The 19,424-nt window shown below is 46.1% G+C and overlaps 1 protein-coding gene across 2 annotated transcripts in view; it reads right to left on the bottom strand.

The window, feature by feature from the left end:
* ACVR1 (activin A receptor type 1) overlaps nucleotides 1-18,802 on the bottom strand; it is a 77,600-nt gene extending 58,798 nt beyond the window's left edge. The window contains exon 1 of one of the 2 annotated variants that reach the window (XM_018553159.1): nucleotides 18,390-18,802. In XM_018553159.1, coding sequence (XP_018408661.1) covers nucleotides 18,390-18,458 — 69 coding nt within the window. In that variant the 5' untranslated portion in view covers nucleotides 18,459-18,802. The remainder of the gene's footprint in view (nucleotides 1-18,389) is intronic. The other variant, XM_018553160.1, reaches the window with a different exon arrangement.
* Nucleotides 18,803-19,424: the final 622 nt, after the last annotated feature.

Here is a 19,424-nt window from a genome sequence, read left to right on the forward strand (position 1 = left end):
CCAAGAAGACCCAGTTATAACAGGACGTCTACCCAAAAGGTTCCATGAAGAGCACTAGACGGGTGATCTTGGCAAGAACACTAGATTGCAAACTCATCCAAGGATAGGACTGCTGAAAACAGTCTCTGGAACTCAAGTTACGACACAAAGGTTTGCCAGCAGGAACAGTTCGTTTGGTTGAGACTTTGCATGCATGTGACCCGTCTGCTTGCAAGTTTTTACTACTTGTCCACTGACTGTGGTGAATTTGCAGTTTAAAGTCCCAGACTAGGGCTGTTACTGATTAAAATTTTCGTGTTCGATTAATCGAAATTTTTTTTAATCTATTAATTATAGACGCACATACAGATCCAACTACATTGGACTATACAAATACAGCACAGCAATGAAGTAATAAAATAAACTAGGATCACACTAATCCAGCACGTTATTAATCTCAAGTGCCCCACTCAATATGGCCGCCGCTTGAGTGGGGCAACTCAGAATAATAATGTGCTGGATTAGTGTGATCCTAGTTCATTTTATTACTTCATTGCTGTGCTGTATGTGTATAGGCCAAAGCCTTGGATTTTGGTCCACACTTGTGGGCACACTGACCAGCTGGGAAGATTGTAGAAGAAAGGTTCGATGTCAATTGGCACTCTGCACAGTGATGTTTCCTTTACATGCAAGTATAACCTATTTAAAAATTGATAGGGCAGAACAAGTTTCTTGGGCAAACTCACCAGCCCAAGTGGCTCCGTCGGCTAAAGAAGGGAAGGGGGAGGAGTCTCAGACATCGACGTCACCGGACTCCTCCCCCTTCGTTAGCCGAGGTTGCCACTTGGGGCATCGACGTCACCGGGCTCCTCCCCCCTTCGGGAAGGGGGGGAAGGAGTCCAGTGACGTTGATGTCCGTGACGTCACCGGATCTCCGACGGGACACCCGGAAGCCAGCGGACAGGTGAGTATTTTCATTAGCGATCAAAAAAATTTTAATCGCTCAAAAAGATTAACGATTAATCGAGAAATTGTTAATTTCCACAGCCCTATCCCAGACCATTCCCATATACAATAATTGCAGCATGCCGGTATAGGAGTTGCATCATCGGTAGCATCCCAATGGCAAAAGTGAGAAGACATTGTACCCAGAAGAGTAGAAGATGGCAGCAGTGGCGACAAGGAACGTGGACCTCACCTCATAGAGGTCTATAAAGTCTCTTGAAGCAGATCAAATGGAGCTCAACTGCAGGTCAAATGCACCTCTCAATTTCTGAAAAATCTCAGAAGCATCTCAAAAGGGATATCAACACACATCTAAAACCCGTTGACATAGGCCCTAAGCGTGCCACAACCTGCAAGCTGACCATTATAGTAAGTGCTGCTGCGCTATCACCCCCCTACACTGGCAGAAATCCACTTTAATGTAGCCTGTAAAGTGCTGCAATTTTTTTGTGGTGCTAAATAAACTTATTACTAAACAGAAATCTAATTTTATGTTAAGTTCACATATACACACACACACGCAAACTTTTATATCCGCAAGGTCTAAAAATGTCTTGCAATGGCTGACGGATTTGCATAATCACTTCCAAAGTGCGGCATATTCACTCGCTCCTCATCCGATAAATATGACCCTCTGAGTGAGGAGAGCAGGAGGTGTCTGGCGCCATTAAACAGGCAAAGATACGTGCTCCTGAGATAGACAGCCGTCTCTGTTGTCATTTAAGTAAGCTTTTTATCATACAGCACAGATCATGAGAATCAATAGGAGGAAAGCCATGTCTGAGACACGACCAGATAAAAAAAAAAAAGCAGCCTGGAATTGCTGCCGCTGATAGCCAAACTCCTCTCGCTGCCATATTCACCTGAACAAACACTGCTTCTGCTTAATCACTGAGGGCTATTTCTGTCTAGACAGCACAGCCTCCCAGTCATCTTGAACGCTATGTGAATTAAACAACAACAATTTCAAATTGGGCATGCATGCATACTGGCCTGAGTTAGGAGACGTTTTTTAGCTTAAACAACAAAACTAAGAAAAGTAATTTAAAGACAATGAGACCAAACTGCTGTTCGTAGAGCAGAAAGCTTAGAAAACAGACATGTCATAGAAACCTGGAAAAGGAGTCAAAACATGGTTTTGCAAATATGAGGATTCGATAACAACTCTGCAAGTGCTGAATGGGCTGAACCCCCTCCCTAAAAATCCCACCAAAATGTAACATACTGCAGCTCCTCAGGCCCCATTCACACTAAGTGACATACCTTTTGCAGCGGATCAGTGCGGCCGGGATAGTGTGACTTTCGGGGCGATGATAGTGCGACCTTGACCATCGGGCTCCATTAAAAGATAGAAAAATCGCGCAAAATCCGCCGATAAAAGGTTCCTGCTGGAGCGACGAGTGACCTGGAGCTAAGACAGCTCCATTGAATAGCATTGGCCGGCGACTTCTCGCGATAAATCGCTTAGTGTGAATGGGGCCTTAGGCCTGGTTCACACAGATCGTTTTGTAGTGCTTTTTCTGCCCTAAAAAAACTCTCAAAAAAAGAAATCCCATTAATTTCATGGCCCTGTTCACATCTGAGCGTTTTGTGGCAATAAGCAAGCCGCCTGTCGCTGGAAAAAGTACATGAGCTTTTTTTGGGGGGGCATATTACAGCTTGTTTTAGCCCCATAGACTCAATAGGAAAGGCTTAAAGACGCACGTTTGCTGTGTTTTTACACATTTTACATGCGTTTGCGCATTAAAGGAGAACTATGAGGTGAGTGAAAATCACTCATCCTCATAGTTTGAGCCGACGTGTGACAATTAAACTTTCACGCGTCGGCTCTATAGATCGGGGAGTGAACACCCTCCAGCGCTGACTGGACGAACGGGTGGGGCGGGTACAGCTGGCTCTGCCTCTAGATAGGCAGAGCCCGCTGTCACTCACGCAGCCGGGTGATTCGACAGCAATGTTTCGGATCCATCCTGGCTGCAGCGGTCTCAGTATACTGCTAGCTGTAGCTCGCGATATACTAACATCTTCCTGTGACCCAAAGCTCAGTATATGTCCTCCCATGACCCTTAAGAGCAGAACTATGGGGAAAAACACTTACCCCCAGTTCTCTTTTAACATCAATGAGCTGCAATCTGCTCCCTAAAACGCACAGATTTATGCACATAAAACATGCATTAAACACACATAAAAACACTGTTGTCTAGGTGCGAACCCAGCCAGAACCATAGCCATGTGGTGACTGCATTCATTTTCTTTTTCCTTGTGCTGGGGATCCTGTGAGCAACACCCCTGCTGTCTAAGGCCTCATGCACAAGTGGGCTGTTGCCTCATACAGCGTGAAGGGCCGGTTGTTGATGCACCCGGAGCGGCGTGAAGATACGTGCAGGCAGCACAGGTAAGTCTATGGAGATGCGGGAACTGTGCGCCCTCACATGCTGCTTCAAGTTCTGACAGCCACATGAAGACGGTGCAAGGACCTGGATCCATCACATCTGCACCGTCTGTGTGCAGCTGTCAAAACTAGGTCCTGCGGGAAGCAACGTGTGAGGGCGCACAGCTCCTGCGTATACAAAGGCTTACATGAGCTGCCCGCAGGTACAAGCACATAAAAAAATGGCCCTTCATGCTGTACAGGGCAACACATCCTTTGTGAATGAAGCCATGTGCCTTGTGCACATGGGCCTCCTGTGTTTAACATGGGAGAAATCGATCTCGGATGTTTAGGCTAAGTTCACACCTAGGCGATTGAGCTGGTAAGCTGTTTTCGTGCGACTGTGCTTTAAAAACTGTGCTGCTGTTGTGCGGCTTTCAATGCATAGAGAGGTCTATGGGACCCAAACCGAGCAACAACCGCCCCAAAACAGCTCCTGCACCTTTCTGTGCGACAGGCGATTTCGTCCGCGTGACAAACTGCAAGCGTGTGAACAGCCTCCATGGACTTCAATGCAAAGCTGTGCACAATCACCTAAGGGTGAGCCTAGACTGAAACAAACAAACTTACTTCCTATAGAATGTTCTCCCGCGTTTAAACACACTTGCGTTTACCTGTATAAAACTGGGGTGAGCGGTTCCTGGGTGCACATACAGTATTTCTGGCTTGTGCAAACACAGCTGGATTGAATGTGTATCGATGCTGCAGAACGTCTAGGTGTGCATTCAGCCATAGACAAGCATTACCGGCTTCCAGATGCATTCAGAAATTAGCTTTAAATGCATAGGGGCATAGGTATTTTGACACACATGTGCATGAGGGTTTAGGTATAATCATCGTCATCGATAATTCTGTTAGCAACCTTTGAAACTCCTCTCAAACTGGCCATATTCTGTATAGGACTGAATGGCAAAAAAAAAAAATATATAAAAATTGCTCTCTATCTATATCTCGAGCATTTCATCTAGGCCAAATGTTATGGATGGCGAAGTCTACCTTGTTAGCTATTGGATTCCAGCACCCAGCACCTGTGACTGTCAGAACACCCAAAATCGATTGAACTGATTGGCTGCAGTTACTGTTCGACCGACAATTTTCCAGCCAGCTCCCTGACCAAATGCAATTGCTTTTGTTGAGCCAGAATGAGCCAGCGAGTCAAATTTTGCCCCATTCAGCTTGAAAAATGTCCCTGCGTATAATTGAGAGCATTACCCCAGGCTGACATTTTTAAATACATAAGATAATTTTTGTGTGGGCGATTGTTCTGCTTTTTTTTAAAGAATTCGGCATCCTTCACACAGGCATATTGCCCATACAGCATGAAGGGTCACTTGTTACTGCGCCCAGAGATGCCGGAAGAAGCGCGCGGGCGGCTCATTTAACTCTGGAAACGCAGGAGCTGCGCACTCTCACACATTGCTTTCCGTAGCCGAGATTTGACAGCCGCACACAGACGTTGTACGACCTTGGAAATTCAATAGAAAGTCACTCGCACTCCAAATCGATGCCAAGTCAATCTCTTTATTGACTATGGTAGTGTCCCTTCTTCAGGCAAACAGAAAGAAGGGACCACTAGATTCCGAAATGTCGCTTGGAGATGTGACACTACCATAGTCAATAAAGAGATGGACTTGGCATCGATTTGGAGTGCGAGTGACTTTCTATTGAATTTCCATATGGTTAGTGGAGGCATCTGCCATCACTGCGGCACACACCCTGCTTTTGGGTTTCTTTCCGGCCAGGAGCGCGATGAGTGACACTTTGTCTTGGAGTACGACCTTGGACGCAGACATGATGGATCCAGGTCCATACTCTGTCTGTGTGCGGCTGTGAAAACTGGGAGCTACGGAAAGCAGCGTGTGAGGGCGCACAGCCCCTGCGGGTCCATAGAGTTAAAAGGATAACTATGGAGTTAGGGCTTTTCCCCATAGTTCTCCTTAGGGTAACGGGAGGACACAAACTAGCGTCCTCCCGTCACCCTAGGCTCAGTATAACGCGAGCTGAACGCCGGTATGTGTTCGCTCACCTCCCGATCTACTGAGCCAACCTGCGACAGTCTCATTGTCACAAGTCGGCTAGAACTATGAGGTGAGTGAAAAGCACTCACCTCATAGTTCTCCTTTAAAGTTACCCGCACGCTTCTTCACGCAGCTCCGGGCATATCAACAACCAGACCTTCATGCAGTACAAGGCAACGCCCTGTGTGAATGAGGCCTAAATAAGAAAAGAAGACTTCAAAAATGTAGGTGTGACGGACAAGAAAATTGTTGCCACTGACAAGCGGTAGCACAAGCCCCCCTCCCAGCCTGAAATTACTACTCTAAAAAATAGAATGAAAAAGCTTCTAAAAGGCAGAGCTGTTGAGATTGTTCTGTAACCCATTATCAATTGCGTCTGTTTCTAAAGCTATGAGGACTGCTAATAAGCAAATTAGATGATCTCCTAAACCAGACACCCACACTAATTTGTTGTCAGTGTCTGCCCTTGGGTGTCTGTATAAGCCCTGCCATGTCTGTTCCCATCCCCACCATTGCATCATCTGGATTGTGCCATAAGGAAAGCTCCTATTGGTTCCTGGAAGCAGATTTTTTTTAATTTTTTTTTTAGACAGAGCTTTCTGCTTGTTTCCATTTTGGAGACCACTAATATCTAAATATGTCAGTGATCCCCCAGCATGGCGATAAAGCCTCAGCCAATTAGTCTTTTTTTTTACAATAATTAGATCTTTTTTACAATAATTAGATCTTCTATCTACTCAGTTTTGATTGTATAAACTATTAGATTGCAATGATATTTACATGTTAAAAAGCTTTTAATGATGGATTAAAAATGTCTCAGATTAATACTAAACCAATGACTTCTTCCCGCAGTAAACTGAAGCAATTTTTTGGCAGCAATGCCACTTCCCTGGCCATATGACAGCTCTTGGGCCGAGCAAAGCCTGCTAGACCCGAGTGCTCTTACATGAGCGGAAATCACACGCTCCCCTATACCCAGAAGAACCAGGTATTGTTGCCTTCCACGACGGAGGCAGGGGCGTGAGGAACCACTGCGAAGGTGAGTATCTATGGGTCAGGTGGCCCTTTCCTTTGAAAGGGCAATGGCTGCTAGACCTGACCGCTCTCACATGGGAGGAATTCATGTGCTTCCTCTATACTCAGAAGAACAAGGTATTGTTGCTATCTATGATGGAGGCATGTGCACAAGGAACCACGGCGAAGGTGAGTGAGCATCTGTGAGTTGGGTGGCCCTTTACATTCAATGGGCAATGGCTGCTCGACCCAAGCGCTCTTACACGGGAGGAAGTCACATCATGCTCCCCTAAACCCAGAAGAACCAGGTATTGTTGCCGTCTACGACGTAGGCGGGAGTGTGAGAAACCACTGGTAAGGAGAGTATCTGTGGGTCAGGTGGCCCTTTACCTCAAAACGGGCATAGCGATGGTGTCTCTTCAACACAATGCCTCTTACCATAATGGCATCCCATGACGCGCTAACTTTTGTGCTGGCACCAATATGAAAAGATGCCCAAATCTTCTGAAAACATCCCAATTTCCTCCTTACACTCCGGCCAAGTTTCAGCTAAACTCACACTTGCCCATCTAAGCACCTAGTCTGCTAGCACTTCATATAACTGTTGGAATTCCTCGCTTCAAACACCTACAACTCCTCTTCTACCTTATAAATTGAATAGGAGAACACAAGACTCCATTTGTAATACTTTCCAGGCAGCCATCCAAGAAGCAGACATGTTTCAATGTAGAATTCCTTCAGCTTTCTCTGTGCTTTTATGAGCTGAGCGGCTTCACAGCCTTTTCCTGTTGCAGAATGATTTTTAAGGCTTTTTTTTTCCCCTTTTACTGTGCTAAAAGGTATTTCATAAATGAAGTACCAGAGTATGTGAAAACATCAGAAGAGACTGGGAAGACACAGACATTGTAAATGACAGTCTTTGAGAGAAACAGACTGACATAAGGCCCATAAATCTAAATCTTTATGGCACCGATGAAGTGTTTACATGTCAGCCTAGTGGGAGCTTATGGGAGGGTGGGTATGGAAAGTCAAAACTAGGGCACAATGGCAAGAGCGCCACCACTTGAAGAATATACTATACGAAGAGCAATGATCAAAATGCTGCAACAAATTCAGCAATAAGAATATCAAAACTTGCTTATGATTGATGGTCGGTGCTAGAAACATGAAGTGAACTCCAGACTTCATTATTGCACAGTTGTACCGGCTTCTCTCCTGTACTGAAATTGATTAATCACTGCACACTGTGAGCTTCTCATAATGTGTATTAGAAGCTGCAGCAAGTCAGACAAGGCACACCTCATGGCTGACCCCTGGCTCACCCCTTTCATTCAATGGATGTCAGTCAATAATGGAGGCTCAGCAGCCCATGTGGGCATCACCTATGGCAGACTGCAAGTAAATATAGCCTACTTAGGAATGCCAACTCCTCCAGACTGACACCCAACTATTAAGGTATTCATCATTTGCATGACTCCAACCAAGAGCCAGCCCATTGCTTGCATCAGGTTCGTATGAGGGCTCAAAAAGGAGAGCCCTATTGAGACAGCACACCGGCAGTCCCTCCCACCAGGGCCACCCCTATAATTAGCGTTAGGTGGGCGGCAGAGGGGCAGACACAAGGTCCCAGATTGCTAGCTGCCCGTCCCTCCGCATCCCTTTACAGCACTATCAGCAGCAACCCAACCCCATCACATCACATGGGCACATGTGTGCTCTCTGAGCATTCATACACATGCTCTAATCTGCACACCAGATCTCATTTCTGATCAGGTCAGTAATGGAGCATTAACTAAACATTTCCAACCTCACCAATCCTTTAAACCTGCCAAAGCTGAAGGTATAACCACAAGCGCCCAATGTGGGACCTTAATTGAACCATGCTCGGAATCTCAGTTTGCGCTGCTCGTTAATCCTTTTAACACCTGCAGATGGAGAGCTTAATTGATTTATTCAAGTAGGTGCTTGCAGGATGCTTTTGTATACACATTAGTAATGCATAAAAAGGAGGTGTTCACAACTTCTTCCTCTATAAGGCTGCCCATAAACCCCAGACAGTAGTCTGAATGTGACGGAAGAACACTCTAGAACAAAAAGGTAAGCAACCTTGGCAGCTCAGCTGTGGTTAAACTACAAATCCCATCATTTCTCTGCCTTTGGTTGGAGACATACCTGTGGCTGTCAGTCTTGCAAAGCCTCTTGGTACTTATAGTTCCACAACAGCCTGATCGCTGAAGTTGCCTACCCCCGATCTAGAAAAATATCCAGCTGTAGCCTGCGTACATACAAAGCTTTGGCTTGGCCAAGCATTCATGGGAGTCTCATACCTTTCTTTAAAAAATAAGTAGATTTTCAGAGAAGTGCACCTTTCCTTTCGTCTCCCTGCCCCTGACCTCAAAGCACCCCCTTCCCTTCTGCAGATGCATACTTACCAAAGTCCGGAGTACATGACCTCCCGCATAAGAAGTCTATGGGGCTCAACTGTGCAGGCGCGGCCAGCAGTGAGACAACTTTCGCATTAGATGTAAATAAACGGAGGGAGGTCCTGTGTGCCGGATCTCGGTAAGTATGCATCTGCAGATGGGAAGGTCAGAGGAATCCTGCTGGCTCCCGAATTCCATATTCATTTTTCCACCACACAGGTAGCCAGGTGGAGGTGGCTCTTACAGAAAAATCCTGCTGGCTCCCAAATTGCATATACATTTTTCCACTGAGACCCGGAGTACAGGACCTCCCGCGTTAAAAGTCTAAGGGGGTCTACTGTGGAGGCATAGCCAGTAGTCAGACTACTTCAGTTCTAGATGTAAACAAACGTGGGCGATCCGATGCACCGGATCTCTGTAAGTATGCATCTGCAGAAGGGGAGGGGGTGCTCTGTAAGGTCGGGGAAGGAAGCAGAAAGCATAGGTGCACTTTCTCTGGAAAGAAAAACACTCCATAAAGAGCCCAACATCTAAAATTTGGGATAGTCATCTGCAAGAGTTAGAAAAACGCCTGTAACAAAATTTTCATAATCAACCATGCAAATTTTTGGGTTTTTTTTATATTTACTTAAAAACAGCTGTGCATGACAATGGGTAGATTATATATTGGTGCAGTGAGCAGAAGCTGGAGATTCATAAATTTCTCTCATACAATACAATTCAACTTATTGTTTGCGCTTGTCTAGCTATGCAGCACAGATGATCATTCTTTACCGCAATAACTAGAGGAAATGCATCACTATGTAAGCGAAGGTGCCAGTGATGGGTGAGGCCAGGTTTGAGGTACTCAGGTGGGCATACATGAGGGGGAGATGGTCAAAGAGCAGTGGAGTAGAAAAAGTACAACTTACACACCTAAAAGTGCCCTCACCCGCATTATGAGGTCCTATTATGTTCGATGATTGGTGGGCGAGTCTGGCGAATATGTCCTTAATTCTACAAAGCCGGACGTAAAATATATCCTACTTATCCATTTCAATTTACTGATCATGTAGACGTGTGGCTGAAACTGGATTCCACACAACCACAGTTGTGGAATAAGGTTTATGTGGCTACCTACAAAAAGGAATAGAATGAACATTCCGCAAGGGACAAAGATATTGGACAGGATAAAAAAAAAACACAAATTCTGGGATGAGCCAGCACACAGCTTTTCCACCTTAATCGCCAAAAACAGTAACCCGCGTGTAAACATGGCATTCCTCTTCAATGGGGAAGCTGTGCCAAAAAAAGTCATGAGGTGGTGGGATTGCATAGGCATGCCAAACCGTTCACCAACATCTACAGCCAACTTGAAGTAAAAATCATCTTCCGGTGCCCTAACCCTCAAAAGAAGACCAAAAAAGGGACAATATTGCCCTGAGATATCACTGGAGCAAACAGATTAATTGAGAAATATCCCAAATGCAAACTTAAAGAGTCTGCAACACGGTATACAACGAGCAATTACCAGAGTGAAATACCCTTGTAAATGCCGCCAGACTGTCTCCTTGTCCATGCCAAAATATAAGCCAGCCAAGTGGTGTGTCAGAACAGAGAACTAAGCATTCAGGTCTAAGGCCTGGTTCACACCTGGTAGTTTTGTAGCACGCTCCTACGCTCTGCAAAACGCTCAAACACCGAAATCCCATTATTTCCTATGGGTATGGTTCACACCTGGGCGTATTACAGGCCGTATGAACGCGCTACAAAACGACCTACGCCCAAAGAAGTACAGGAGCTTCTTTGGGACGTATTTGCCGCGTGGATCCATTGGGATACAGCAGGTAGCCCTCGGAAACGCGTTTGTCACGCGGGTTTACCGCGAATCGCGGTAAAACGTGCGGTACGAAACGCGCATTTTCGATATGCCTAGGTGTGAACCCAGCCTAACTTACACAAGTTATTTTTAGTAGATCTTGCTATGTAAATCATAAGCCATTAAGCGTCTAGAGTTTCCATCAATCGCTGCACAGATAAAACAAATGGCTCCCTACGGTGGACGCCACACAAGTATTATGTAGTAGCAATGAACCAATAGCCAGCTCACAATTCCCGAACTGTGATCAATTAAGGGCTACTCCAGGCTACTAGCTCACACCTCAACCACTCTGCTGGAGCCGACCATCTTGTTGGTAATCAAATCATTTCATCACATAGGTTTCTATGTTCTGACAATGAGTAGTTGGTCAACTTTGAGTAATTCAAATATCCTTAAACCCAAGGCTGGGCAAATCCCAGAAGGTAGGTAGCCCATGCTCCTTAAAAATGGCAGCTGGCACATAACTTTTCTCTAGGTGGCTTCTAAAAAAAAAATCCTGCTGGCTCCCGAATTCCCTATACATTTTTCCACCCCTAGTTTAAGCCTTTATAGTGAACCTGAATTGAGGAAACCACCTAAGTTGATGGGATCAGCACCTCCAGGCAGCTACATACCAGATAAGTACCACTTCAGCACCCATTACCCAGTTGGAAAACATGTGAAGTTTTTATCTGCCTTTTGAAATCCTGTTCAGCCAGTTTTAAGACTGCCAGACAGATCCTAGACACACAGGAAGTGTGGGGAAGATTCCACAATGGAGATACAGAGCAATTAAAACCTTTCTACACACTACCCAAAACTAGAACTGCCTTCAGGTCCACATTCAGGGAAAGCTGTACTATCTTTACTGAGGGAATGAAGGATGTTGCCATTGCTGACTTATTCATAGAATGCCAGTTGCCTAGCTGTTATGCGGATTCATTGCCTGCCATGCTGTCTGAGTAATAAGATGAGGAGGTGCTGACTGCATGCTTGTTGTAGGTTAGTAACTCGTAGTATGGAAGCCAGAGACAGCTGGCCCACTAACATTTTCAGAAGGAAGCCACAAATGGCAGCCATAAAGTTCTCTGCATAGGTTTCCCCCCCATCTGCTTACAATAATTTAACCATTTAAACAGAAGAGCATCTTTACAGGTAACTTTTCCCAAGAGAAACAATGAGGCTTCCATTGACGATTTCAACTCCTGCAAACGCTAGTTGCCTTGCTGTCATGCTTTGATACCTTGGGTCACCAACTCATAACAAATATTCAGATAGGTACTTATGACTTTACCAATGCGCATACTTCTTTTGGGTCAATGACTTGAAAATCTGGAAGATGTAGTTTTCGCTTTCAGAAAGAGGGCAGCAATGGCAGCTCCCATACTTCTCTTAAAGTGTATGTAAACCCCAACAATGAACTTCTCTTACTTGCGCCCTCTTGGTTTGTGAAATATACAAATCAGAAGAAACGTATTATACCGGTTTAATAGGTGCAAAAAATAAATACCTGTAGATCCTGCCAGAAATCTTGTTCCGACGCCTTTCTATGCTCTGCACTCTTATCAGTTGCCATTGTTCCCAGCTACCTATAGGCTACAAAACAGCTCCCACATACACTATGGAGAGTGAGCGTTGTCATTCTTGAACAGGAAGTGCGTGAAGTAGGTTATACGTGGGTAGATTTTCGCACAAAAATCCCTTCGGAATGTTCGATAATGCCATCGGCGGCTTGGCGATTGTCATTACAAATTTCGTTTGACTTTTCATTTTTTATTTAACATTTGATTTTGGAATTAATGCAGTTTTCCCGTACAGAAAACCACATTCACTGTTACAATTTCGTTAGATCGAGGAAAATTTTCCAACACACTCCTTTTGTATTTGAATTTTTTTTTGTCACGGTGGTCAAAAATCGATCCTTAATTTCACTGCATTAACAATTAGAAAAGGTTGAACATTCCAAAATCGATTTAGTTCTTACAAAATTATAGCCGTGTATATCCTACTTTACTTCCTGGATCACCAGGAGAAAATAAAGTAGGAAAATCAGAGGACTGGTAAGCTGGAGGGAGGATAGATAATCACAAGGGAGGTGCGGCCCTCACCCAGGTGACACCGAAATGACTGACAATCATTTTGGTGTCACTCACTCTAAAAAGTCAGGCACTCTGTCATGGGCCGAGAGCTCAACAGTGTCAGGAGAGAGAGAAGGGGACCCGGCGGCATGCCTCTTCCTGCCGGGTGAACGTCCCCCTCCTCTCTCTGCCGGTGTCCATGACAAAGATGGCAGCCGGAAGGCGCTAACTAGATGGCCACACACACGCGTAGTGACGGCAAGCACAATGACGTCATGGTGGGGTGTCACTCGGTCCCCACCCCGGGTGACTCCCGGGCTCGAGACGCCCCTTAGATAGGCGTTACAATTCTGACACCAGAATGCTCTACTGGTGAAAGATTTCTGTCCTCGTCCATAATACATTTTACCGGGAGGGGGTCCCGTAAAAGTGCATGGGTGAAAATAATAAAAATGAACTGTTTTGGTGACCTTCCAGTAAAGTACATTCTCAACTTGACAATGCACAGTATGAGCCAAAACTTTATCTGAAATCAATGAATGGCCTGGTTTCAGAGCAGTTAGCGGTGGGTTCACATCAAAGGAAGCAGTGAGGAGACCCAGACACACTGTCTATTGTGCCGCTTATCTCTCAGCATGTCTGAGCTCAAATCAACAGGAAAGTGCAAGTCACGTTCACAGCCCATTATGCATGACAAAGAGAGGCCTGCACCGCAATGATCACCTCTGCATTAAGCACCCCTCAGACACCCCCACCTTAGCACACAAGACCCAGGATAGGCTCATCCGCAAACACAATGGCCGCAGAAGTAATTAATATGGAAATGCCTTGTGCTCATCACCACAGGATATGGCAAAGGGGGCTGATATCAGACAGAGGCAACAGTATTCAGCATGCCCCCCACACACACACACACACACTAGCATATGCATTCATTGCTTTAACCCTATATGCATGCGAGGAGACATCTGCAAAGTAATCAGGTCTTCAGCAGGCTTGGGTTGTACACTTGCCAATTATTATCCGAGTCTGGTGTCAGCTGACGAGGAGACGTGCGCCCTGTGCCAATGTCTTTTTCTGCACAGTGGAGTACATGGACCAGGGAAGGGTGTTAAAGCTGGTGTGAACTTCAGATGGTGGTCAGGTGCACGCGCAATGTGATCATACACAACAGATCCAAGCATTGCTACAATAGGGCAATGTAAGGAATGCCCATAGAGAAGGTGGACAAATTAATATGGAAAATATAAGTCAAGGCAACTGGACTGCTGTATTTTTCTTGAAGACATTTCACTGGTCATCCAACCAGCTTTCTCAATTCAGAATTGAGAAAGCTTTACAGATATACTATGACCTGGATGAATGAGAACCTTCAGGCAAATTATTATGGCGGTCAGAAGCCAGTGTCTCTAATCCAGGAGCCAACAGGATATCCTTTAGGAGCAAGCTCCATTGACAACCACTTGGCAAAACCTTGAAAAGTTAGGCACCAAGAGTAGTGGCTACCTGGCACCTGGGAATAGTCCAGCCCAGACAAACAGTAGTAAAGAATACTTCAAAGGTCGAAAAATCTAAAAACGCAGCAATCTCTGCACCTAAGACACCCCCACCTACCAGTCGGGACATGCTGGCGCTTGTAGTTCAACTGGAAAAAAGCTGCACAAAAAGGAAGTCAGGAGTGAGAAGATATGCAAGCTGCTACCGCTGAAAATGCTAACTGCTTGGTCACAGATCTAGAGCAAGTGTGCAGTTTTGCTACGATTTCACTTGCAGCATGCTTGTCCTGGGTGGGCGACTCAGAAGGTGTTAAGGCAAAAGAGAGCATTTTTTAGGAGGCAGCTGAGAAGAGCCGCCTTCATATTATAGGCTTGCTAGGACCTCTGATCTATACACGGTTTCCATCCACAATGAAATTTAAATGCACAAAAGAAACCAGGAATCACAAAATTTAACCCAAATTGTAATCTGTGCATTGATGGCCTTCAGGTCATACTGAGAATAGTAGTTCCACAACAGTGACAACAACTTTACAAGTTACAAAGACATGCTGGGACTTGTAGAGCCACCCTCCAAGACCTCCAAGCTCTTACCTAGACAATAAATTGCCGATATGGTACTACTGACACAACAGTGACAATCCGCTACATCCCTTTACCATAACTTCTAGTGAAGACATGCTGGGACTTGTAGAGCCACCCTCCAAGACCTCCAAGCTCTTACCTAGACAATAAATTGCCGATATGGTACTGCTGACACAACAGTGACAATCCACTACATCCCGTTACCATAAACTTCTAGTGAAGACATGCTGGGACTTGCACTTCTAACAAATTCGTCTCTTCCTGGCATAGTCTAGCGTCCTGCCATTAGCAGGGCAGAATAAATGAAGTCTGGGAAGCATCGTGTTTCATGGATGTTTGTCTCCTACCTTCCCAGCCTGCATCTCCTCTCTCGCTCTCTCCCCCGGCTCTTTAAATAAAAAGACAGCAGCAGAAATATATTTGCCTAGTAGTTCATAGACCTCCATCCACCCACACAGATAAACATAGCCAGCAGCAGACGAAGAAATTCCCGGGAGGAACTCTGGCTCTCTTCCCACAATATGTTTGTATAGTATTCCAGGCTGCAGGGGCTTTTTTTCTGTGCACTGAGAGACACTGGGCAATGTCTCGCTGTGTCCCCAGCCCTCCTATAGCACAGATCTCTCCTCCACTAAGCCCAGCTGGGACCACAAAGCATCCCCGATACCCAAATACACCAGATCACTGTTGTGCGTGACCGTAGACTGCCAAGCTCTGTGGAGCAATCATGTTTTTGTATTGTCACCGGTGCCAGTTGAGGACAGTGCAGGGTGAAGAAGGTATAGGAGGCACAGATAATAAAAGGGTATAGAGTTCGGGGCTGGCTAGGTCAGTATAAAACTAATACACACACACACACACACACACCCCATGCCTAAATGTAAGGCATGACTCATTATTCGGCAGGAGGAGACGACTGAGCAGCACGGCAGGCACCCTCAGGTCACCCCATCTTGGATTAAGACTGGCCTGGAAATCTGTAGTCAATAGCCTATTGTTCCCATTGTCTGCGGTGAAAACTGAAGCCTGACAAACTCCCAAAATACAAGCATGCATGTGTACCTTGAGTGTTGTGACTAAAAAGGATTTTTTAGCCTATTGCATCGCTACTAAACTTCCATCTCGAGTCTATGATCCAGTCTGACAGGCAAAGACCAGGTTCAGTCTGTCCTAACCTGCTCATCAGACGACATTAAAAACGTCACAGGCGGGGCCATACTTCCCATTAGGCACAGAAGGCTTGTGTCTACAGACAGCGGAGGCAAAGAGGCGGCTTCTGCCTGTACAGTCATTTCTTCCCTATAAATTTGCAGAAATGTCATCTCATATACACAGTCATAATACTCGAAGATGGGTAGGGAGCAGTAAAACAACAATATGTGTTGAGTAAAAAGAGGTGATCCTTAAAAATGGGGGGGGGTCTCTGGATTGAAGAGGCTGTATGCCTGCAACCTTGACCGCTTGTCTAATGAAATAACCAAAAACCATACAATGCAATGTTTGTGCACATATATGGGAATATAGCCATCCAAAACCCACTCCTCTGTACCACGTACCTCAGCTAGAACTCTGACACTTCCACATAATAGATGTAGGCACCCCAATGATCTGGCCATCCAACCCTCATTGGCCCTGTATATAGCTGCACTTTAGCAGGACTCAGATGATGCTTCCGCACATCAACTGTAGCCACCACGGCCTGCAACAGACCGAGCCACCTAACCCTCAATGACCCCATATATACGTGCCACTTAGCCGTGCTCCTCTGAACCGTCTAAATGTCAACTATAGGTACCCCGATTCTAAAACAGATTTACCCAACCATATACCCAAGCAGTCCTCATTGACCTCGTATGTATGGTCACATTATCCAGACATGTCTGACGCCAATACAAGTCAACTGTTGGCACTCCGATCTGTAACAGATCTGGCCATCCAACCCTTGCTGACCTTGTATACACACATGGACCTTTAGTGGACTCATCTGACACTTCTACACATCACTTGTAAGTACCCTGATCAAGCAAGCATAGACAAGCCAATGCAACCTTCATTGACCCTGTATATATGTTCACCTTAGCCAGACACATCTAATGCTTCTATGCATCAGCTGAAGACATCCCAATCCGGCAATCCATCCCTTATTGAATGTTAATACATGCACCATAGCAGACTCATCCAACGTTTCTACACGTCAAATTGGAAGTACCCTGATCTGAAGCAGAACTAACAATCTAACCACATACACAAGCCAATGCAGCCCTCGTTGACCTCATATGTATGCTCACCTGAGCCAGACACGTTGGACGCTTCTACACGTCGACATCCCGATCTGTAGCAGATCTGTCCATTGGACCTTAGAGGACACCTCTGACGATTCTACACATCAATAGTAGTATCTGTATCATAATAGTGGATCTGCCCATCCAACCCTTTAAGACCATAAACGCATGAAGCTTAGGAGGACTCGTATGATTATTCTACACGTCAACCAAAGGCATCCCAATCTGCCCAACCAAACCTTGAAGACCATATACACGTGAACTTTAGGGGACTCGTCTGATGATTCCACAAGTCAGCTGTAGGCATCCCGATCTGCCCAACCAACCCCTGAAGACCATACACGCATGAACCTTAGTGGACTCGTCTTATATTTCTACACGTCAACCGTAGGCATCCCGATCTGCTCAACCAACCCTTGAAGACCACATACACGTGAACCTTAGCGGACTCATCCGATTCCACATGTCAACTGTAAGCATCCCGATCTACCCAACCAACCCTTGAAGACCATACAAGCATGAACCTTAGTGGACTCGTCTTATATTTCTACACGTCAACCGTAGGCATCCCAATCTGCTCAACCAACCCTTGAAGACCATACACGCATGAACCTTAGCGGACTCGCGTGATGATTCCACACGTCAACTGCCCAGCCAACCCTTAAAGACCATATACATGTGAACCTTAGTGGACTCATCCGATGATTCCACACGTCAAGCATAAGGCATCCTGATCTGCCCATCGAACCCTCGATGGCCGAATGCGTGTGTATCTTAGAGGACACGTCTGACGTTTCTACACATCAATTGTAGGTATCCCGATCTGTCCATCCAAGCCTTGATAACCATATACACATGAACCTTAGGAGGACTCATCTGATGATTTTACACGTTGATCATTGACATCCAAATCTGCAGCAGATCTGCCCAATCCTCATACAACCGCACATTTGCCGACCCGGAAAGTTGGAGGTGACCCAATGATCACCCTTCCCATGCGGATGATCTGCCCGTCTATTGGGCTCTTTCCAACATCCCAGCCATGCAACCATTGAAGGTCCCATCCACTGCAACAGAAGCCACAGCTGCTGCAGAGCCTCTAGCCTCAGCTGTCAATCAAAGCCCTGCAGATGGGTTTCCCAGGAGGACTGGACTGCTGGCTACTAGTAAACCCCGCCTATCGTATATACACAAGTGTGGCCCCTGGAAGAGCCTAGCGGGGGCCCCTCCTCTCTTACCTGGTTGTTGTGACGAGCGCTGCAGCGGCGTATTATCCGGTGTGCGGCGATCATGCGCTGCGGTCCCATAAACTGGCCATGGAGCAGCAATCACTTCCCGCAGCGGCTGGGAAGGAGGATTCCCCCTGCAGCTGTGCTCATCTTCCAGTCAGGACACCTCCTCCTCCTCCCCCCGGGAGAACTCCCCCCCCCCCTTGTACCGTGCACCGGGAGAACCGCCCCCCGTCCTCAAATCCCAACCGGGAGGCAGCAAAAGTTGTGTGCAGAGGCAGCGCCTGGCCGGGGAGGAAGTGCCGGAGCTCTGATGGGGGTCTGGAGGTGGAATCAGGCAGGCATTACCACATCATTTCCTCCTCCACCGAGGGGAGGGAGCGCTGGGAGAAGGGCCGGGAATGGGCCGGGACAAGGGAGGTGGACCCTCATTAGAATGACAATCAACGTGTGGATTGGCTGCCCGCACCGACTCTGGCGAAGTGCTAATTCGCGCAAGTGAAAAGAGAATGCGAAAAAGATACAAAAGGCTGTGAAACTCAATAGGGGGAGTGAATGAAATGCCGAGCAGACAGAATCTGGAGCGGACGCCCATGACAACCAATTAGCTTCTCACTCAAGTTTGTTCAGGTGAGGTGTGAAGTGAAAGAGAGAAGCTGATTGGTTACCATAGGCAATTGCTCCAGATTTTATAAATTCCCCTCAGTCTGTATATAGCAATTTAGCGCAACCAGTCCCAATGAATTCTAGGCCAGAGGTGGGAACTCCAGCTGTTGTGGAACTACAAGTCCCATGAGGCATTGCAAGACTCTGACAGCCAGTGGCAAATGCATGTTGGGATTTGTAGTTAAAGCACAGCTGGAAGGCCCGTGTTCTATGATTCCATAGGGTACAAATGTCCAAAGACCTGTAGCACACCTTACCGGACTTCCCATATGAAAAAATGGGTGCTCGCAATGACTACGGATGGCCCCGTATCAAGTAAAATCGTTGTGTATAGATGTCACCAGCACTCCAAATATGACAGAATAAGTCAAAGTTTTA

This window comes from Nanorana parkeri, unplaced genomic scaffold (assembly GCF_000935625.1).
Source record: "Nanorana parkeri isolate BGI_ZX_2015 unplaced genomic scaffold, ASM93562v1 scaffold112, whole genome shotgun sequence".
Taxonomy (NCBI): Eukaryota; Metazoa; Chordata; class Amphibia; order Anura; family Dicroglossidae; genus Nanorana; species Nanorana parkeri.